Source organism: Pagrus major, chromosome 22 (genome assembly GCF_040436345.1).
Source record: "Pagrus major chromosome 22, Pma_NU_1.0".
Lineage (NCBI taxonomy): Eukaryota > Metazoa > Chordata > Actinopteri > Spariformes > Sparidae > Pagrus > Pagrus major.
The window spans coordinates 27,567,515-27,589,625 of NC_133236.1; the positions used below are offsets into that span (position 1 = coordinate 27,567,515).

General features: G+C 42.6%; 1 protein-coding gene across 1 annotated transcript in view; it reads left to right on the forward strand.

Moving 5' to 3' along the window:
* The window catches only part of LOC141017921 (neurexin-3b), a 286,422-nt gene that overhangs the window by 235,776 nt on the left and 28,535 nt on the right, over window positions 1-22,111 (forward strand). The window contains exons 20-22 of the mRNA XM_073492732.1: window positions 5,530-5,701; window positions 15,389-15,478; window positions 17,195-17,505. Coding sequence (XP_073348833.1) covers window positions 5,530-5,701; window positions 15,389-15,478; window positions 17,195-17,505 — 573 coding nt within the window. The remainder of the gene's footprint in view (window positions 1-5,529; window positions 5,702-15,388; window positions 15,479-17,194; window positions 17,506-22,111) is intronic.

Here is a 22,111-nt window from a genome sequence, read left to right on the forward strand (position 1 = left end):
CCAAGACATCCAGAGTAACAGGACATCGCTTTTAGTAAGACACATTGAATTCAAGATTTTCAGTGTATTTACTTACTCCGCCGGGGAGGTTGTGTTCACTCGTGTTTGTTGGTTTTGTTTGTCAGCAGAATAACACAAAAAGGACAGAACGGATTTCCACAAAACTTGGGCGGAGGATGGGGCTCGGGTCAGAATAGACCCCATTAACTTTTAGTGCAGATGTGGATAAAGGGACAGATCCAGGAATTGTTTCTTACTTTCTTTAACATTGCAAGCTTTTCGACATTTTCATCAATTTCTCAGGGATAAATACATGCATATTGGTATCTAATTTGATGTGGATCCTAATTCTGATAATGGTCAAGTAGTTATGGTTAGTTGAAAATTTAGAGTGATGCGGGGCGATCGAGTTTGATATCAGATTAGGCTTGATTGATTTAAAGACTTGATTTAAGACTGTTGGGCCTTGGTGGAGGTATGCACTCGACTGAGTGCCATTCTAGTTCAATCATGAGCACCAAAATGGCAGGAATAAGGCTGGTGATACATTTTTATTTTTATTTTGGTCAACGAATTCATTAAAAAAAACAAAACCAGTAATATGTTAATCCTTTACTCAATACCTTTTATACTTCACAACCCAGTCAGCACCATGCTCATTTTTTCTACTGAAGACATTAATTTTTAAAGAGGTGACAAAATTATAGTTTCATATAAAAAAAAAAATTGTGATTTCCTAAAACATCTGGGCACAGTAGTTTTTAGCAAACTCAACTCAGACAGCAGTTAATACTGCTTTTGGTGGGGACTTTTTTCAGTGTTGGATAATTAAACATTTTTTGCTCTTGTGAATTTTTATATTAGCAGGAGCGTGGGATTCAATCAAAATAAATCACAGTGCCCATGTTGATTGTAATGAAGGCACATGTCAGTCAGTGCAACAGTGTCTTTTTGTGTACTTGATGTGTTTTTGATTGTTTGAGACAACAATGGTACTCTGCAGTGTGGATAAATAAGATACATGAGCCTGTAGGTTCCCCCTGACAATACTTGCTCATTCCATTGTTTATTAATGGATTTATTGACAATAAGAAAATATAAAATATCACCAGAGACAGATATCTCAAAAGCCTCAAATAAAATATCAGAACAGCAAGATGCTACTGACAAAATACAAAGCTTAATATCTCGGTAATAATTTTCAAATTGACTATGTGACTATAGCAGGGTCTCTGGAAAATATCTTGAAGCTTGTCGAGTTGTCAGTACATTCTGTACATGAGGAAATCACTTGCTCACACACACACACACACACACACACACACACACACACCCCTCCCCAACAGCCTCGAACATCCTACCCTTTAGCAAATTTCGGACTCTGGAGCCTGATGCGCACAAGAACAGACAGCTACAAATCACTGCGCCGCCTATGAGTTATCTCTGTCAATTACTGACGATAAATGGCTCTGGCACTGTGAAGGCCAGGTGCATCAATCCACTGCGTCTCACGTTGTCCTAGCTTCTCCACTCTATTGATTCTGCTTCCACTGCTTCCATGATCCAGTTTTGATGGCCCCCCGACCACAAAAGCTAACTTGAGCGCTGATGTCAGATGAAAGGCTGGATATGTAACCCAAACTCCCACCAAGGGACGTGTTCACATTCTCGATATCAGATCTTCCTCCCTCCCAGCTGAGACTTAATATAGATCCACTGGAGTCATCCCACTACAACCACTCTGTGTCCGTACCCGATTTCAATCAAGGTTTGACTGCAATGTAATACCTTTTGTGGGGGGAAAAACTCCCACTTTAATAACAAGTCTGCCCTTAAAATGCTTTCAATGCACATCTCCTTATGGAGAATATCTGGCACATAAACACAAATCTATCCATTTTCCTCTTTGTCTCCATACCTCTTTTGTCAGCTTTTTTTCTCCCCAGCTGAGCTAAATGTGCTAATTCTGCCCATCTCACCTCCATAAAATTGCTTTGAGATGTCTGTATCTGTCTGGGGCCTGTGGCGGAGCAGAATGACCATTCAGCGAGCTGAGGATGGAGTCTATTGTGAGCGCCTTGTCCCCAGTACAGCAGCTGTCTGTGATGGCTGTCTGCAGGATCGCCCACCACTGCTTTTGAGTGATTCTCTCTCTTTCACTCTGCCCGGGGCGCTGCTTGTGTTGGAGGCATTGATCGGCCCTGAATTGGATTGCGGCGGGCCTGATTACTGATGTCAGTGTGTGCTGGGTCACGTGGGAACGCTGGAGCTCCTCGTGCCAAGCCTGGGCCAGCTCGCGATGGAGGAGGAGGAGGAGGAGGGTGGGGGCTGCATTGCTCGCTGGCATTACATTTATCAGTCTTAGTTACACGGAGCGTAAACATGCCCACACATACTGTACGCTTAAGTGACGCACAAGCAGGCCGCCAACATTATCTCATTCTATTCCTTCAACTGTAAAATAGCCAGCGTTCATGATTGGCATTAAATAAAGAATGTGGGAGCATGTTATACTTAAAAGGGCTTTAGCGCATCATACCAGGAAATTACCACTTCCCCTACAGTAATGTCATATTTAGTGTTTGCTTTGAGAATAAATGAGGGTGACGGATCATTTGGACACTGCTTTGTCTTTTCTCGCTATGTGACTCTACTGATTCTTCAGCGCAAGGTTACACTCTGTGACTTTGTGTGTGTGTGTGTGTGTTTGCGTTCAGGTGTGTGCAAGTTTGGAAGTGATTCTCCGCACATCATTTGTTTACGCCTGGAATAGTGGCCATCATCTTTTCCACTAAGAGAACAATAGCCATTTTTCCCCCTTTGCTCAGGAGACAATGAAGTGCCTTCCCGCCTCGCGAGCGACAGGCCAATAAAAAACGTAATTGGATCTGTCAATCAAACATTGCTGCAGCGCGGGGGTGGGCTGGCAGGTGGGTGGGTGGCGGTGGCTGCCGAGACGGGAGGGTAACCGGACAACAGGGGTAGTGCAGAAAGAGAGGGAGAAAGAGACTGGAAGAGAGAGGGAGCGTGGTTGCATTGCGAGGCACTATAGGCTACCACACACTGTAGTCCCCTCTCTGCACACTGCCCGGAGGCACTCAGCAATGGTTACAGAGGTGTGCAATTGTTGTGTTTTGTTGTTTGTTTGTACCTGGGCCAGGGGGGTGACGATCTGTCTTTGTTTGTAGGTATTAGTGGGTCGGTGATGTGGCTTTGATGCGACTACACAGGAGAGCCGGGGCTGCCAGAGCCTCTGAAGGTCACAGTGGATGTACTAGTGCTGATGTGTCTGTCTGTGCTTCGTATGCGCTCAGGCCGTCACACATAGTGTTTTTTTTTTTCCTACCAGGGAAAGGTCCTGTCATTAGTCAGGGGAGCCAGGATGCTTTAGTAGTATTTTTCACGGTACAACACACACACTGAACATCACCTTGTCACATTAAATCATCAACATATTCGCGTGTGTGCTTACCTTACCCTATCTAGGTGCATGGATTATGTGTATTTGCTGCCAGAAATGCAGCGAGCGTGCCCGGACACATTGGCACACACACACACACACGCTTTTATTGTATGCATTTGTCTGTTGCTCTAAGTTTTAATGACAACTACTTAAATTAAGAGCCCATTTACAGCCTCTCTGACGGAGACGTTAAGTGCGCATTCAGATATTCTGTTCGTCTGGCTCGCACTCTGACTGAGCCCTTACCTCGGCTTTTAGGAGATGGCTTTCTCCTGTCTTTGGTGACATTCTTTTTCCATTATCAGCCGAGCCGGAGATTGTTACAGAGGCGAGCGGCTCTGTCGTTCCTTTGCATTATGGTCTCAAGCACACTGCTAATGCCTTGCCGTATCTTCTTTTTATGAATAGACAAAGGATGTTTTAGCTGTAAGTACGAGTGAGGAATTGAATACAGTGCAGGTCTTCAGAGCGCCTTGGCAGGTAAAAGGACTTGTTGAGAAAGCTACAGTATGCACAGTCCCTGCAGGGTTTCTATGGGCCCTGCATACTTTCTACCTTCTGCTCTAAAAACTTAAAGAAAAACTACCTTTCTGCTGGATGTGCTGTACCTTAAATCAAGACAAGAATATATACTGTGCCCCCTTGCTCTTACAAAAATGCTAAGAAACAGAAAGGTGATATTAATTTAGAGAAATGAAAACAGAGCTGTCTGCTTTCTCACAGTCTTTTCTAGGTGCTCTACTTAAGGAGTAGAAATGTTTAAACAAACCTGATTTAAAAGTTAATATTTGTTCCTATTGATCTCATATGTATTTCTTTTTCCTTTTCATAAGTACAGCAGAAAAGCAGAGTAAACGAACTCAGCAAAAAAGTGTTGCTGGGAAACAGAAACCTACACTGCAAGGCTCTGCCGGCACCAATAAAATGACACACTTCATTTATTACTGCACACCGCAGCTGGCTATAATAGTCTGGAGGTATGGTGTTGTAATATTATATTCTTCGACTTGGGGAATATTTGAAAATGTAAAAGCATGAGGGACTTTAAGTATAGGTTGGCCTTATTAAGTGCTCTTCTACAGTATTAAGAGTCTGTAACATTAAATCGAGATCCGCAGGTTTTAAGCTTCGTCATTTAACTTGTAGCACTCTTGCGGTGCCGACGAGCGTTGTTAAACTCAGCTTGACATTATCAAGGTGTGTTGGCCGGACCCAGCGTCTCAGCTGATCAGTTATACAATATGAGTCTGCCCCCTGTGCAAGCCTTCTTAATTTTGGTTTTGTTATGAGAAACGGTCCCTGGACTCGGGGCTTCTAAAGTAGGTAATTACACTGAGAGATTCCCTGTGGGGGATTAAAACAAATGACACAGAAAACACAGCCCTTCTCCATCGCCACTCATTCAAGCCCTGCCTCCGCTCTCAAACCCTTTTGCTTGTAACGCCTACACGCCCATGAATACGCAAACAGTCACAATAAAACACACTGGCAGCTCATGAAAATTAGTGGGGTCGAGAGGAGAGGAGTCAGAAAATGATGGGGAGGGATCACGATTTATGGACGTGGTAAAACTGCTTTAGCATTAGGGGCTAAACAAAACATATGGTATTCATGCAGTTTGTAAGGACCGTGGCAGAAAAAGGCATCTGTCCTGCCAGTTTTGCGGTGACAAGCTGCAGGGAGCATTACTCATCATTACAATCTCTGCTGGCAGCCTATTTTCATCACATTACAGTGGTATAATGAAGCGTAGCGAGCTAGCGTCCTCAGGTTCTCTGAGTAGTTCACCATTAGCACCAGCCGAGGGCATTCATCCAAGTAGCTTTATTGAACTTTTTACAGTTAGTTTATTGTATAATTAATTAATTATTGCACAACAATGGGTTGAATCTTGGCACAGTGGCAGTTTAAATTTTCAAATTTGTTTTGCTTTGACAGTCGAGACAGATTTGATGAGCTCTCTGCATTCGATGTGAGATGCCGGTTCAGTAAAGTTCTGTATTCAGATATTTAGATTCATTCAACCACTAACTTTTGTGCTCTTCTTCTCTTTGTGTCTTTTCCAGGAGCAAGGCAAAGTGGGTGTAACATTCAACATCGGGACAGTGGACATCAGCGTTAAGGAGACAACCACATCAGTCAACGATGGCAAATATCATTTGGTCCGATTCACCAGGAACGGGGGCAATGCCACGTTGCAGGTGGACAACTGGCCAGTGAATGAACACTTCCCCACAGGTACTGCCCCATTTTTTCCTTTGTCTGATGAATTTCTGCCAGAGCTAGTGTCAAATTCTAGTTTTAAAAACCACTGGGCACCACCTATTTCTTTAAGTGAAGGGCACCACCAAAAATATACAGAAATATTCACTTCCTCCTGTTATTCTGAGTAAAATCTCTGTAGACTGAGAGCCGTGCAGTCACATTAATTGGCACATACTATGCTCCTGTGGAAAACCATGCCTCGGAAATCTCTTCTTTCGTGCCCTCACACCTGACTCTACAGGAGAGGAGCTCAAATCTTTTGTCTTGCAAGAGGCATTAACTGTGCAACATCTGGCCGGTTCATTTCAGGGGAAGGGATTAAAAGGCACCAAGAGGCATTCGGTCGTCGGGCGAGCAAGGAGGAGGATAGAGGCAGAAACCAAGGGTGGCCTGTTGGCCAGATAAAGCTGCTGCCTGCCTGTATCTCTCATTCCCAGGTCAGCAGAAGCAGCACAGCAGCAGAATACAAATAGGGTCATCAAACAGAGCCTGCTCCATTTGGAGGCTCAGGCACTCCCTTCATTTGGCACAGCGATGTGCCGCTCACCTAACGGGGCAAGAGAGTGAGAGGAAACGGTGAGAGAGAGACGGAAGGAAGGAAAAATCCTCTCCCGGTTTTACTTAACAATCCATTAAATTAAGTTGGCTCTCTTGGTCTTTGATACCTGCATGTGAGCCAGCTTAGGGCATGTCACCTTTGTTTCCTTGCCCTATTACCCACTCTTCAATTTCACTTAGTCAGACTGAGCAGACACACAGGGAAGCAGCATGGGCACAGAGTGGCAGTTGAGGCAAAAAGAAGTTGGGAAGACAAAAGATGATATGAAACTGCATCGATCTCTGAGGTGAAACTGTGCCACAGCAGCAAGACGTAATTGGACAGAAAATGACGCAGAATGAATGGACAACGTTAAAGATTAACTAGTGTTACATGACCAGATGTGGAGCATAACATAAACACAATTCATGAGCTATAATGGCTTTTTTTTCCAAACACTGGAAGAAAAAAAAAACTGCTGATGCAAACCTAATGCTAAGGAGCAGACAAATAGGAGTTGATCCCTTTCACTTCTCAGCCCTATGTCTCAGCAGCCCTACAGCATGCTCCAGCATGCTCCTCGTTGCATGCCTTCACCGAGGACAGGGCAGCATCCTCTCCTGGCGTGACCTGGCACACGCTGTTTTGGTTTGGTTCAATGCCAGCGCAGGTGATGTTAATCTCTTCTGTCTCTGGCTTTCTTTTGCCGTTGGCTGTCTTTCGCTTTTCTTTGAACAGATAAAGTTAGACGGGTTTCATAACTGTGCTTCAGCCACACTTTAACTGGAAAATGCTGAGAAACTCCTTAACATGTGGCCCACGATATGCACACGAGTGACATCTCCATCACGTAAACAATCACAGGAAGCAAGGAATCGGACTAATCAGACAAATGTGACTGCGTTGCTGCACGGGGGTAGTTTTTGTCATCTTCCTTCAGATCTCCGTCCTGTATTACACAAGACTTCTTCAGTTGAACCCCTCCTATTTTACATAATGCTCTGCAGCCTTCTGCATCAGCCAAATTTTATTTCTCAACCCTCTATCATTATTTCTGTGATCCAAAGCCCGGGTCCATTCAAAAACCACTGCTAAATAGCCTTTGGGTTTGTGTCTCAGTTTAAGCAATGCACAACAGAAAGAACTCGGGCTTTTTAGCTCTGGATTCCCTCCAAGTGATCCCATTGAGGTTTGTTCCCTTTTCTGTCCGTCTGCCATTGTCTTGGAATGGAGTTGAGGTCGAGGGATCGAATACGTGGTAATTTCTTTTTCTCTTCTGCACAGGTAATTTGCAGGGCACTCAGTGATAGTAATTCAACGATGATTGATTTTTTTTTTTTTTTTTTTTCACCCTACCTCCCTTGTAAAGGTGTTGTCATCTCATGAGTAATTACATGTTAGGGTGCAGACTCATCGACTGCTTTCTCACACTCCTAATGCTCAACTTGAAGGCAGCAGCCGCCACAAGGCTCTCAGGTCGTTCAATAAACAGTTACCGGATCCGGGCATGCCCTCTCTCGCTGGTAGGGAATAGGTGAAGACAAAGGTGTTGGTGGATTGCTTGTCATTCAAAGCTGTTTGCAAAAAAAGCCTGGGGCGTGTAAATTGGACGTATCGACAGCAGTGTTTGACAAGTTGGCCCACCAAAGTATAGAGGTGTTAGGAGGTGGGTTTTTACAAAAGGGCCTGATTTTAATTGTTACTAGTGCAATGTTGGGTCAGATTTACACACATTTTTTTGACTGGCTGTGACTTCTTAATAGACAATGTCAAGGTTGGCAGCCTGGAACCATTTCTAACTGCTTTCAGGTCTCTTCTGTAGACTAAATAAACAAGTAGACTCATGTTTTCTCCAGTGTTATTAGTGTTTACTACTCCGCGAAACAAGGAAACGATCTAGTCATCTTTGGGACTGCGGCACCAACAATGATACTGCTTTCAAACGCTAGGGGGGAAAAGTTGTCTGTGTCCACTTTAATTATTGATATTATGGGAATGTGGTGACATTGTTAAATATTAGTCCAACAGAGCAGAGGAACAAGCATGAGGATTCAGATGATCATGCAAATTTTAAACAAAACTTGAGGTTGGCTAAAGTTACTTAGAAATGAAACATTTAAACATCCATCACCAGAACTTCCTGGTTAAACTTTTTAACAGTTTCTTTGTTCACTAAATGATCATTACCAACATTTCAGCTCTAGCTGAACCCTGTTTTGTTCATTTTTATTTTATTACGGTTTCCAATTTAGCAATTTCATAACAAAAGACACTCAAAACAATAGGAGGGAAATTAAACTAGCAGGAACAATGATGCTGTCAGACAATTAAAAAGATAATATAACTAAGCCCTCATTAAGATGTTATCACAATGTTGAGATCTCAGGAGCAAGGGCAAGCGACACAAACAAGGAGGTCATGTTCAAAACAGTATCAGAGTCACTAATACGGCTACGGCAACCATGAATGTGGCTTATAATCACAATGATGTTCAGGTCATAGCTGGGTTGAATGTCTCTGGAGTAGATTTTTAAGAACTTTTTAAAATATTACACTTCAACCCTTGTATAATTTGCTGGAAAACCAAAGAAGATGCATCCTTCAGCACAGGTACACATAGTTGCATACTGAGGAAACTGACATTTAATTTGTTTTAGACTAACTGAGTCAGTTCATCATCTCTTATCTTAATTGAATTGATCTACACTCAGAACCACAACAGCCATAGATTCCTTTACACAAGTAATAATATTCAGGTTCGATCGACACTGTGAGAGTTATCCTTTAACGTTTTCAGAAATTTTCTCTTTCGCCTTCATTGATTGAATGACATGTGACTAAGATCCGAGGATGTAACACCGGCTAAACCCACAATACATCTGCCCAAAAAGTCTTTTCCCTGAAACTAATATTTAATCTACACACAATTTACCAAGCCTGATTATCGCAAACAGGTTTACAAGATAAAATGTTCACATTGTTAGCGAGTAAATATCGGAGAAATAAGACACAGAAGGACTTCTGCGCTTCACAGTCCCATTCTTCTACACAACAATATAACCACACTGATCCCATACAGCAGCATTTTTCATCCGGCTTCTGCGGCTTACCCGTGTTCAGGTTGTGTGTGTCTGTGAGTGGGCGTTGGATATATATGTGTGTGTGTGTGTGTTGACTGATTTGTCTCTCTCTTTCTCTAATTATTCCCTCCTCTCACGGTGCCCTCTCAGATCTTCTGTTTTTTGTCCTCAAATTCCTTTTTATCTGCGTTGCTCGTCCGTTTCCATTAATTGCTCATCAGGGCTGCGCATCTCTCCGACAATCGTGTGTACTTTTGTGACAACCCACGTTACTGCAGGGGCTCGTCTTTGTTTAGTGAGAGGGTTCCGGTTTCCTTATATAACGCTCCGAATCCCTGTACTCTTTGATTTTTGGATTACATGAGCTTTTTGCATGAGTTTGAATCTTTGAATCAAAGAATTACTAGACCGAGCCAGGCGGAAATTGTGCATCACACTTTGCCGGAGCTGGCCGAGGTTCAGGCGTTGTCTCAGATGAATGACCATTAGCCTAACTACCCTGCTTGAGCCTCGGGGAAAGTGCGTCTGTGTGTGTGCTTCATCATTTGTGGTGGGTACAAGAGGGTCGGTCATAACCAGAATGGCCTTGTGTTTATTTTCAGACACACATGCAGTCAAATACACAAAGACCTTCGTCCATGCATCGATGCACACAGTGTTACAACTCCTACAACCCAAGGGCGTAGGTTTGGTCTCAGCTTTGGTAGTGACATTACCAGGGGTGGACTGGGACAAAAATTCAGCTCTGGCATTTTCTGTCCAGACCAGCCCACTATATTATCAGCGGACACCACGAAGAAGTCCACAAATCTCGTGGCGTCCTTTCTCACACATACTACAAAGGAGAGTCATATTCCTTGATAGCAGTTAACAAATAAAGCACGTAGCTATGAACTCAAGGACTAAAACTGACAGCTATAGCAATCAACCAATCAATCTTTGTTCATTATAGTGTCAAATCACAACAGAAGTTATGTTATGACCAGGGGTGGGACGAGACTAACGGGAAGAACCCAAAACCAGAGACGGGGTGGAGTTTTTCTCACATCATTACTTACATTTGCACAACAGTTGGTGCATTTCTCAAAACAATTAGTACAAACTGCAAAACCTTGTTGATAACCTGCAAAAGCATGTCACATGCTCAAAATAGAGGTCATTCCTCAAAACCAAGTATTCCTATCAATGAAAGTGTGTGTGTCATAAAAAAAAGTCCTGACACCATCATTTATGAACAAGGTAGTCAAATGGCTTTGTCGTGTTTTCATTAGGACACTTTACTAGTGTTTCCCAATGCAAAAAAGCCAGATCTTTGTGACCTGAAAATGCTCAAGACTATACACTAACACTATACACAGCCATTTGAAAACTACAGTAAAAGTAACACATTTACACACAAATTATACCTATTAGATAGTTATCACCTCAGTAAACAATAAATGAATTGAAAGATTACAATAAATTCAATGGTAAATATTGCAAATTAAATTTATTATTTGCTATAGGTTTACTTGTGTTTTGTATCTCTGTTTACAGCTCATCAGGCCACGTGAATGTTTACTGTTGCTATGGCAACAAGAGACCGCTGACGTTAGCATCTGTTAGCTAGCTTAGCTAAATCATCTGAACAATAATAACCCATAATATCACAATTCGGCGTATTTGAACAAAATCAACCACAACTACCAACAGTCACAGCCCTTTAACTCTGGGCTGATGTGCTGCCACATGTTAGATTGTCAAAGTTAGAAAATAACGACTTCAGTCCCTGAGGAGCTACGTTAGCATTAGCGGCAGCTACGTTAGCATTAGCGGCAGCTACGTTAGCATTAGCGGCAGCTGCGTTCATCAGTATGCAGTTAGTGAGGTCGCATCACATTCAATGTAAAAACGTTTTTTTACTTTGTTTTGGACATGTCTCAAACATTTAGCGAGCCAGCCCCAGGCTGACGTTACTGACCCTGTCTGCCTCCACTCGCTCATCATCGTCAGGTCCTCCTCCCTCGTCTCCCGGCGCAGCAGCACCTGTGGCTGCTGGCGGGTCGGTGTCACTGGTCCCGGCACCAAAAAGCTCCGTCAACTTCGCACATTTAGCAGCCTCCACCTCCAGAGACTTCAACTTTTTAATCGCTGTTTCTCAGCTGTTTCTTCCTCTTATCCATTTCAAGTAGCGGACACAGTTTGGAAGATGTTCACTACTACCACTCACTAACGTTACTACTGGCTCAGCAGCAGACAAATATTGGTAGTGACTATTTTGCAATCCTCGAACATTGGTTGTGACATGTCACGACCATCTATATAGAAACCTACGCCCATGCTACAACCTGAAACAGACACAATGAGTTGTGCCGTCTCAAAATATCTGCCAATCTTTGTCTTGAAATACAGACAAAACAATTCCTCGGGAGCAAGATAAATCCCCACGTGTCCCCAGGGCCAAACATGATTAGCCCTATCTGAGACACAATCTCTGTCGCTCTCAGAACTCAGACTAAGCTGAGCATCGAAGCCGCCAGTCTAATTCATCCTTTCAATACCATAAATTTCAGAGCGACCTGATAAATGATGAATTTACTCCCTGGCTTTGTCTGACATCTGAGAGCGAATGGAAGGAGGATAGAGGGAAAGCAAGCAAGAGAAACAGAGCGACATGGGTGAAGAGAAAAGAAATGCAGCCACTGAGGGAATACAGAAGCATTTAATGGAGTAGATGACAGGAATAAGTTGACAAAAGGGAGAGAGAGAGCTGACATAGAGACAGATAGATGGGTGGAGAAGAAGAGAAAGGGAATAAAGAGTGAGTGAAAAGTAGATAAATGATACCAGAATTGTGGCTTCAGCTGAAGAGGCCTGATTCAGGCATGAAGAGCAAGGAGGACTGATTGCATCAGAGAGAGAAAGAGAATCACATGAAGGAGCAGAGGATAGCTGGACGGATGGTGGGCTGAAGAGAAAGAGGGAAAAGAAAGAAAGTCGGGTAGATGAATGAATAGCCAGAGACTGAGAGAAGGAGAGACAAAGATGAAAGTCAGGTGTAGATTGGAAAAGAGGTGGGTGGCGCAGGATATTCATAACCAGGGGCTGCAACAGCTTGCTATGGAAGTTGAGCAGAGGAATGATGATTTTTGGACAGGGCCACAGTATATCAAATGTACTCATCATCCCCAAATGGAGAGAATGCCAGGAGCCTGTCACGGTAGCCATTTTCACAGTTTTGATGCGCTCTCAGCTCTGGCCCTGTGATGGAACCCCAGTGAGATTAGTCTGGCAAGCAAACTGAACGGAACGAAGCGAACAACCAGCAGACGACTGTCGCCGTGCCAGTGTTTGTGTTGACTGAATAGTTGCCACCAAAGGGGCAAACATTTAGACGTTGTTTTTGGCTGAGAGAGAAAAAAAAAAGAAATGCTGAGAGCATTGATTAGGGCTATAAAGAAGAGATACATATAGACTGCATGTAAACACAAAAAATGTCAACAGATTACATAAGACTACAGAATAAATAAGAGATCGCCCAGCAATGTTTATTTACAGAAAATACTTTGAAACCCAGAAATTACTTTTGTGTTCGAGGACCCTTTAAGCTAACCGACTGAATATGTTCTGAGGCACTTTTAATATCTCATGAATGGCTATTTGAAATTCTTGGGAAATATTGGGTGGCAACTTCTTGCTACACCAGTACAGTATGTAGGCATAACCAAAAAAATCCATCCATTAAAGTGGGTTAGGGTTTGCCTGAGAGTATTATACATATTATATACAGGGATTGTATAAGTTGAGCGTATGAACCAACAACTGTGCTATAGATTTTAGATTAAACCAACATGGGCTCTTTGCCAGTGACAAAACATCAAACACATAATGGTGCTAAATTGCTCTTTCCTCTCTGCAGTACTGAAAGGTTGATGAAAAATCTATGAGGAAATATCTGTCTAGTCTGCTGCAGAAAGAACCCGAAACCTTGAAGGCAGAGTGATTTCATAATAAACAATAGCGCTTTTATTGGCAAGGTCATCCATTTTGGAGTCACCTTTGGAAATTGAACATCAAATTGACAAACTAGAGAGATTTTTCTCATTAGTTGGACAATTAGCTTGTGGTGTATTCATTACAAGGGGGACTGTCACCTCATTAATCACCTCGAACAATGTAAGAGCTATACCTGAGACCGCGCCATTAGCAATGCACACCGAGCTTTTACCCAGCTTCTCTCAGTTCCAGGTGCGATTTCACTCTGGCTAAGTGACAATACAAGAGTGGTGGTTTGTAAAATGCCTCATATTCTCCCTCCCCTGTTATTCTCGCCCCAATCCTCAACCTACTCCCCCAAACTCCCGACCTTTCCCGTCCGTCCCCCCGGTCTCACATACAACCATCATGCCTCCCTCTGTGGCCCTTGTCCAGAGGAGAGTGCATTTGGCTGCCAACCGCAACCTGCCCGAGATCAAAGGAATGGGGAGGGAGTCCTGCTAGTAGCTGATTAACCTGCTGGCACGCTCCGGACACAGTCCTTTAGCTCCTTCAGCTCCCTTGCAGCCATATCCACACTCCTTCCCAGCTGGCTATAAACTGAGCTCTTGGCTGGTTTCTCTCTGAGTACGAAAGGGAGGGAAGGAACGATGGAAAGATAAACAGAGACAAGGAGAGGAAACTGAGACAAGCCTAAGTACTTTGGACAGTTCAAAATCATGCATACAGCACATAACTGAACCAGGAAAAAATATGAAATAAGATGCTTCAAACACAAACATGATATTGTCGCAAGAAACTCTGCGGTCACACCCGTAGTCAGGTGGATCCCCACGAGTATATGTGTGTTGCGTGTGTGTGTGTGATGTTGTCCATAGATAAATCACCTGTGAGAATCCTCGCAAGCCAATTTTCCAGAGGACCTTTTCTCACAATTATAAAGACTTGCCCTTTCACTTGTGTTATAAACGATGCCATACCGGTGCCTCTTTTTTTCCCTCCAAATGCGCTGCCACCTGGGAACTGAGTGACATCATGGTGTCATTCATAATTCTATACAGGCTTCACAGTCTTTTGTCATACTCTCCAAGTGTTTGGAGACACAGCTGAACGTCTCAATTCTCAGGGTCGACAGACTTGCAGAGGGAATGCCTCTGTGATTGTCAGACTAAATATTGCATCGTGGCGCGCGCACAGCAAGAAATCGCATCATGCCAGAAATAATACACAAGTACACACACGCACAACATCGCCTGTAAAAAGGTAGTAGATCATCCATAATTCCCATATACCTGGAACATGTTAGCCGCGGTCTCTAAAGAGGGGAATGTGGCAGCTGTGGGGGTTGTGCCTATTTTTTATTTTTTTATTTTCTTAAACCCAAAAGGCCTCCCACCATGTCAGTAATGATCTCATTTGTATGCATTGTTCTCCTCAAATCTGTGTCACTGTGGGACTTGCCTCCCAGTAGGCCTGCAGTACTTCAAATTACCACTTCCTTCTCCATGGTTGCCCCCCTTTCCCCTCCTGCAAACCTGCTACACAGCTCCTTTCTTCCAAATAAGCTTCTGCAGAGAATCATTCCTTGGCCCTTGAAATGTAAAAGCAGGTGGTGTCCAGTGGGAGAATTAGTGCACATTAATTACCCCCACTTTGCTTCAAGAGAAGGCAGTAAACGCATGTCTACCTTTTTAACCGCTTGATAGCCTTCCTTTTGTCTTCATTATGTAATATGATGAATGTATTACAGGACTTGTTATGTAGACTGTGATGTATCTTCTGTGTTTTTTAACCTGTTTGTTTTTTTAATGCAGTGAGGCTTTTGGATATGTGTTGTGCTTTTTTTAATCAATGTATAGTTGGTTAAATTTAGGTGTGGAGTGTGCTGTGTTAATATGAATTTTAAACGTTTAAACTAAAGCTACTTGAAAAAAAAAATCATCATAAAGCTTTTATAAATATTTCTAAACAAAGATAAAACTCATCATAAACCACTGTATAAATGTGTGATGTCTGTTGCTGTTGCCAACTGTTTCAAGCTGTTTGTTAAACTTTCAAACTTTAAAGGCAACAGCGACATTGAGCGCTATCAAATGGCAAATAAGAAAATCCCGTTCAAATATACCCGGCCAGTAGAAGATTGGCTTCAGGAGAAAGGTAAATCTCTATCGAACTTATAGAATGTTTTTTTTTTTCTTTCTTTTTCTGTCATTCCATTGGCTTGTTCCCTTTTCAACCTCTGAGAATGGATAACCACCCCTTAAACCCTTTAAAAAACAAGTAAAACAAAGCGTTGTTTGTTAGTTTTTGCTCTTTCCTTTGTTTTTTCTTTTTTCTTTCCTGTTTTTGTCATTGTCATCTTTTTTAAATTTTGTTGAATCATGGTGTCCAGTTAAAGGGACTGGAAAGAGATTTTACAAACAGTGCAACAATAAGATTTTAAGCATCAACTGCTCCTGATTTTTTGCCTTTTTTGCACAATTGACTGGGAGACTAGGCATTATCTATGCTGCAACAGTAGGCCGATTGTTTTGAGAGGAGAATTAGCTCCCTTGGCTTAAATCCTCTGCAATGTTTGAGAACAAACTAATCAGTGGGCACATTCACCTGAAAACTTTCCAAACAGCAGGTGTTTCTCCCCGCTGTAATTCATCTGATTGCAGTTATACACATCACACATGATAAAAATCCTCGCTTGTTTGGTGATAGACTGCTAATTGGAGCCTTTTTGACGGCAAAGCGACACAGCGTGCCCGCCAAGGTGCACTAATAATCACTGAGACGATCAAGTCGGCACCTCGTTTATGTTTAAAAACATTTGCGGGGATTAAAAAAAGTCTACTCCTCCTCTTTTTTCTTTTGGTGCGTGTTAAATTTTCTTAGTCGATATAACATCATTATAAACTGCTTTAAAGTTCATTGCACATAAACATCTTAACCTGATTATAAAGTCCCTTTAACAACCGCTAAAACACAGACAGGTCTTGATAAACGCCATTACTGCTGCATGCATGACTCCACACGTGCTATTTCATTTTCGCTTCTGTGGCCTGACCGTCCTCTCCCTGTCATTCCATACCCGACGTATTATGTATTTTAATTGTGCAAGTGCCGCAGATATAACAAGCTTGCAGTGCCATGTGTCTGTAAATTATACGACAATTAGATTTTTAATTATGATTTCTGTATTGTGAAAGTTTGGTGTATTTTCATTTTATAATTAATGCATGAGCGGTGTGTTTTGACAATGATATTTAGGCCTCTCTTAATGAAATTCACCATGACATGCAGTGAGTGTGTATTGCTCGTACTTTATCATAATATGCCAAAGCCTGTATACATATTTATTAATCATTTTACCGCAGGAGTCCACTGTTTTGTCCAGAGAATATTAAGAGTGCCCGTGGAACGTGTTCCAGCTCATTTTTCAAACATTTTTTTTTTCACACCTGCATGTGTTTTGCTCCCTAACGATAATGCTCCTATAGCCGCATAGCGTCTGTTGTTTTCAGCATTAGCGGCCTCTTTCAGGGCAGCTTTTTTCTTGTATATCAAAAGGGAAAAAGCCTTCCTACTGTAGATAAGAGAGCATATAGCTGCAATCCTTTATGAACAGAAAGGTGGGGTACTTCTTTCAGTTTAAAAGCATGTTGCATCAACACTATACTTTTAACCATTTCAACTCCATCCACACTCATTTAACCGAGCAGTAAAACAATACTGATAACAGACATTTTTAGTCTTTGTTGAAGTTTTCCATTAATGTAGCTCCTCTTAAGACGATGCATGTTGAAATTAGAGCTTTTTTATGACAGCTTTATAATTTCTCCATCATAAACATGTTAACACCCGCTTCCCTCCCTCGTGCGCCAGGCCGGCAGCTGACAATCTTCAACACCCAGGCTACTATCTCCATCGGTGGAAACGACCGGAAGCGACCCTACCAGGGCCAGCTCTCCGGTCTCTACTACAACGGCCTCAAAGTCCTCAACATGGCCGCAGAGGGCCACGTCAACATCAAGGTGAATGGCAGTGTGCGGCTGGTGGGCGACGTGCCCACTAGCAGGGGCGCAGCACGCACCACCACCTCGGTGCCGCCGGAGATGTCCACCACCTTCATCGAGACCACCACCACGCTTTCCACCACGACGACCCGCAAACAGCGCTCGCCACCAACTATTCAGGTGAGTCTGATGGGACACGAGGTATACGTGGATATTCATCTCTGCGTGTTCTGACAAATAAGCAGGGAATAAATACAGATGAGTCAACAATGTATTTTAATATCTCAGATTTATCTTTAAGGAACAGTTCAGCATTTTGGGAAACGCTCTTATTCACCTCCTTGCCAAGAGTAAGATGACAGGTACAAAAACAAAGTTTAAAAGCTGCATTTGCCATTTTCTGTGCCAGACTATTTCTTTGATGGGACTATTAACCTCCATGAAGTCAGTGTGCACTGGCCAAGAAATATCTCGCCACATAACTCCATGTAAAAAGAATATAAGTGACATTGAGTTGTCGTTTTTTCTCTTAAGTGTTAAAGTGAATGAATTAAACAAACAAGATGAAGTGGGTTAAGTTAATTAATATCTTCAAGGTGCTTGTATGCTATGCTAAGCTAACGGGTTGCTGTCTCACGCTTCATATTCACGTGGTATCATTTTTCTTATATAACTCTTGACAAGAAAGTAATAGACTATTTCCCAAAATTTCAATCTACTGATTTAAACCCGTTATTTACCATCCAGAGTGTAGTGTTCAATCGTATTTTTCCTTTAGGAGATAAGGGTACCCGTCCTCTGAGTCGTGTGGAAAACAACGGGAGTCTGTGGGCTAAATGTTTTGTTTTCTCCACAATCAGGTTTAAAAATGTTACAAAGTGAAATGTCAAAAACACAAAAGTCCTCTTGTCCTCCACTTTTTGATATTTTTCTGTGACTTTTGTGTGACTGCGCGTGGGTGGATTGTAGCCGCGCTGCTTTTTTCCCCGCTTGATCAGTCAAGGTCAGGATACTGTATTTCTCATTCTATCAGGGATTGAAGTGCTGCTGCTCATTGAGGTGTGCAAAGCCAGCCTTGCCACTGCTCCTTTTCTCTACATTCCTCTCTTTTTCTCTGTCTCTCTATTTCTGTCTCTGTCCGTCTCCATCTGTCACTCACCCGATCCGGTCTAACTGAGGCCTTTCTCCAATACGTCCTGAGTCCTAGCCAATGAATGTCACGGCCGTGCCAAGAAAGTAATCACGGCGAGCAGTCCTTTGACACCCAGAGGACAAATTCAACCATTCGTAGTTCATATTAAAGCAATAACTCTCCCTTAGGGGGGAGGCAGGGTTAGGGGAGAGGTTGGGCGGTGTACGACAGACAGGGACCACTGTTATCAGCCTCTTCACCTAAACTAGAGATTGCCTGGCGTGCAGTAATGATGGCCCTTCATGTCAGTGCTGACACTTGTACATCTCTATCTGAGCAAGTGTGAGACGGGAGCCAGAGCCAGAGCTGTTGGAAAGCCGCTAAATACCCTGTGATTTGGACAGAAATGACAATGAAAAACCCAGTGTCGAGCTGCAATATGTGTGGTGTGCAGGTCTGGAGCGAAAGCGAAACGGTCCATATCCATTTTGTCTATGCGTGGCATCAATAATCTGCGATGATGATGACTGAGCTGAGATACATTACACCACCGTCTGCAGCACCATCAACAAGGTCACATCAGATAAGAAAGAAATGTGGCATCGCTGAGAAAATGGCATTCTGTGTCATAGGCTATTAATATCAAAGGAAGTCAATAAAGTTTTGCGTGTTATGAAAGACACTTTTCTACAATGTGCTCTCCTTTTCAAGGTGAAATGATGAAGCCGTAGCTCTTTTTTCAATACCCAGTTAGATGCCAGATGATATACTTACTATACTGGTAACTTAACGATTAAAATGCAGTTTTTTTTGCCATCGCAAACTTTTCATTTTACTTTTGTATTCCTTCTGAGAGCGCGCCTTGTTCATTTTTCCTCCACAGCCTCCCATGGCAGCGTCTGCTTTGATTCACACCGCTGTGTCACAGAATTTCATTTGCCAAGGCCTTTAATTTTGCTGTTCCCTTGTTGGCTGTCAAATACCGTGGTGTGAGAGGTAAAGAGAGGACCTGTACCAGTTTGGCAGATTTCTCCACCCCTCAGGGTAGTATAGGGGAGTTGAGGGAGTTGAGCTATCATTAGTGATGTACTGCAGTGCTGAAAGAGAGCTATAGGTATCTGACACGGTGCTGGACTCCAGCCTGCATGTGTGGAGCGGTTTCAGGAGGAGGGTGCGTGTGTGTGAGCCCACGTGTGGACTGAAATGTGTGTGTTTTGGTATCTTCTCGCACATCTATTTTTGGTCCACTTCACCAGCACTAGCTGTTTCTTTTTCAGAGGTGAGAAGTGACGAATCCCCCGACGTGTCAGGATCAACAGAATGAGAGACAGGGGTGGGAAGTGGAGAGAACCAATCTCACGCTTAATTAATGATAGCTCCGCTGGGACGTACCGACAAGACAGACACGTTTCATTTTCTTTTTTTCTCTCACTCTCTCTGTCACTCTGTTACTTGGCTGCTGTGTAGGTCAGGCGGTCCACTGAGGGATCAAATACTCGGGTAGACAAGAGAAGGGATTCACGTCAGCTTAATCCAAAGATCACGTGAGTCAAGTTGACAGACCGTAATCATTTTTCAGTCTTACTGTTTGTCAACTTGGTTCGCCTGGTCTTTGGATTAAGTTGAAGTGAAATCCTTTCCCTGTCATTGACCCTTTTTTTCAGTTAGCAAAGATTCCTTAGAGATACAGATTATTTTGCAGAGGTGGACTTGTACTTTGGTAAAAATAGCATGAAAATATACTTATAGTCCCAAAAGCAAAAGTATTCATCATGCAGAATAGAATAGCATTTCAGAATAAAATAAATTATCTTACTGAACTAGAATTTTTGATGCATTAATATATTCATCCCTGTAATGTTTAGGCCGGAAAAGGTGGTTCATCGACTTTATATATGGGGTTTTCCATACACATCCACTGGCTCAGCTTGACTTGGCGCGTCCGCAGAGCGTGGCAGGGATTTACATTTCCTTTACAACACGGCTAACCGCTTGAAGGTGTGCCATTAACTGAAGACGTGTTGTCTCACATAGTGGTCAACAGAGTGGCTGTAAAAAATTCTTCCTCCCTGCAGTATTATCAACGAATAGCTGCTAACAAAACTCCACTAATTTGGTGATAAACGTGTCATTTTCTATAAATTCTTCACAATAAAAGTCCTCTCTTATTTACCTTTTACTGTGAAGCAGCAAAATCTACCTGCAGTAACGTAACATGTCAAAAAAGCTGAAAGCATGATGAAGGAGGAAAAAGCCTCTGAACTGTAGTGGAGTAGAAGTATGTAGCAGAAAATAACAATACACAAGTAAAGTATGGCTCAAAATTGTGTACAGTACAGTTTTTGAGTAAATGTACTTAGTTACTTTCGACCACTTTCTATAAATAGTGAATCGGGGACTTGAATGTTTGTGCTGTGTCATTTCCGTTTCTTCATGAGTGTATAATAAACGGTCTGAGACCTGGCATTAGATATGTCAACGAGCTGACTCATTCTGCAGATCGCGGCCCCCGCCCACCCACAATGCTGCTCTCAAAGCCGACTCTTCATTTCGTGTTCATCCATTTAGCAGTCGGAAACATCTCTTTGATCATGTGCATCAGGGAGCGGAGGGGGGGGGGGGTTGCTAACCGTGTTAGCTTTAGCTGCATGCCCTCGATTCTTCTTCACACACTGTTTACAGCCATGGTAATGCAGGGAGCTGTTATATGTACTGGATGGATATTCACATCTTCATCTCCTCTTTATCGTCCTCACTCTCTCCAAAAATCCCTTTACTCCTCTCTATTCCATCATCATAAATATTAATAAGTTCTTTATTGACTTGGCAAGACACTAAATAAGGTCTAGAAAAGGAGTAATGCAACACTCAATATATATAAACAAGAATAATGGTATAAATATTGCCCTGTTATAAACCTGTTTACTTGAAGCTGTGGTTAAGTCCCATACAAACCCCTGCCTGCAAAACAGTTTGACAATAGCTCTACTGGGCTCCAGAGTTCACAAGTGGTTTGTGGTAAATTTTAAATGGATTGGCAGTTGTTTTGGAAGCTACTCATAATTAAAATTCTACTAGTAGCTTGCAGCATGAAAAAGCCAGTACGGGAGATGGGAGATGATCTCTTATTTAAGGGGAACTCAACCAATTTTACACATCAAAGTCTGTTTACAAGTCTTGTAGAGTACTACTACACATGTGGAAAGAGGTTTTATGAAGCTCTTTGCGGCTCCACGGGGAGCTGTGCAAATTCTGATAAATTGCTTGAAGTGATGTCACCTGAGGCAACGTCACTGGGGTCTGAAGACTACAAGTTTGAAAGTGAAATAAATCTGTGCAGAGTTAGAAACGAGGGTGAACTTACCAGACCTCTGTAACCTCAAGGCTACTAGGAGCTACATTAGCTGCTATGAGCAAAACACACCTGAACAGCCTCTGAAAGATTTTTATCAAGGGTAATGTAGGCAACAGGTTTTGACAAGTGGAGCATAAAAGATGTTAGCTCTGGCTCTGCTGCATTGATTTCAATCTCTTTTTAACTGTCCATCACTAGTCTGACGATGTCAAAGGACTTAATCAAAGGAAAACCCGAGCTGTACCCTGTTGTCAAAAAGCGATATGAGCCAAAGTGATGGCCACTGTTAACTTGCACAA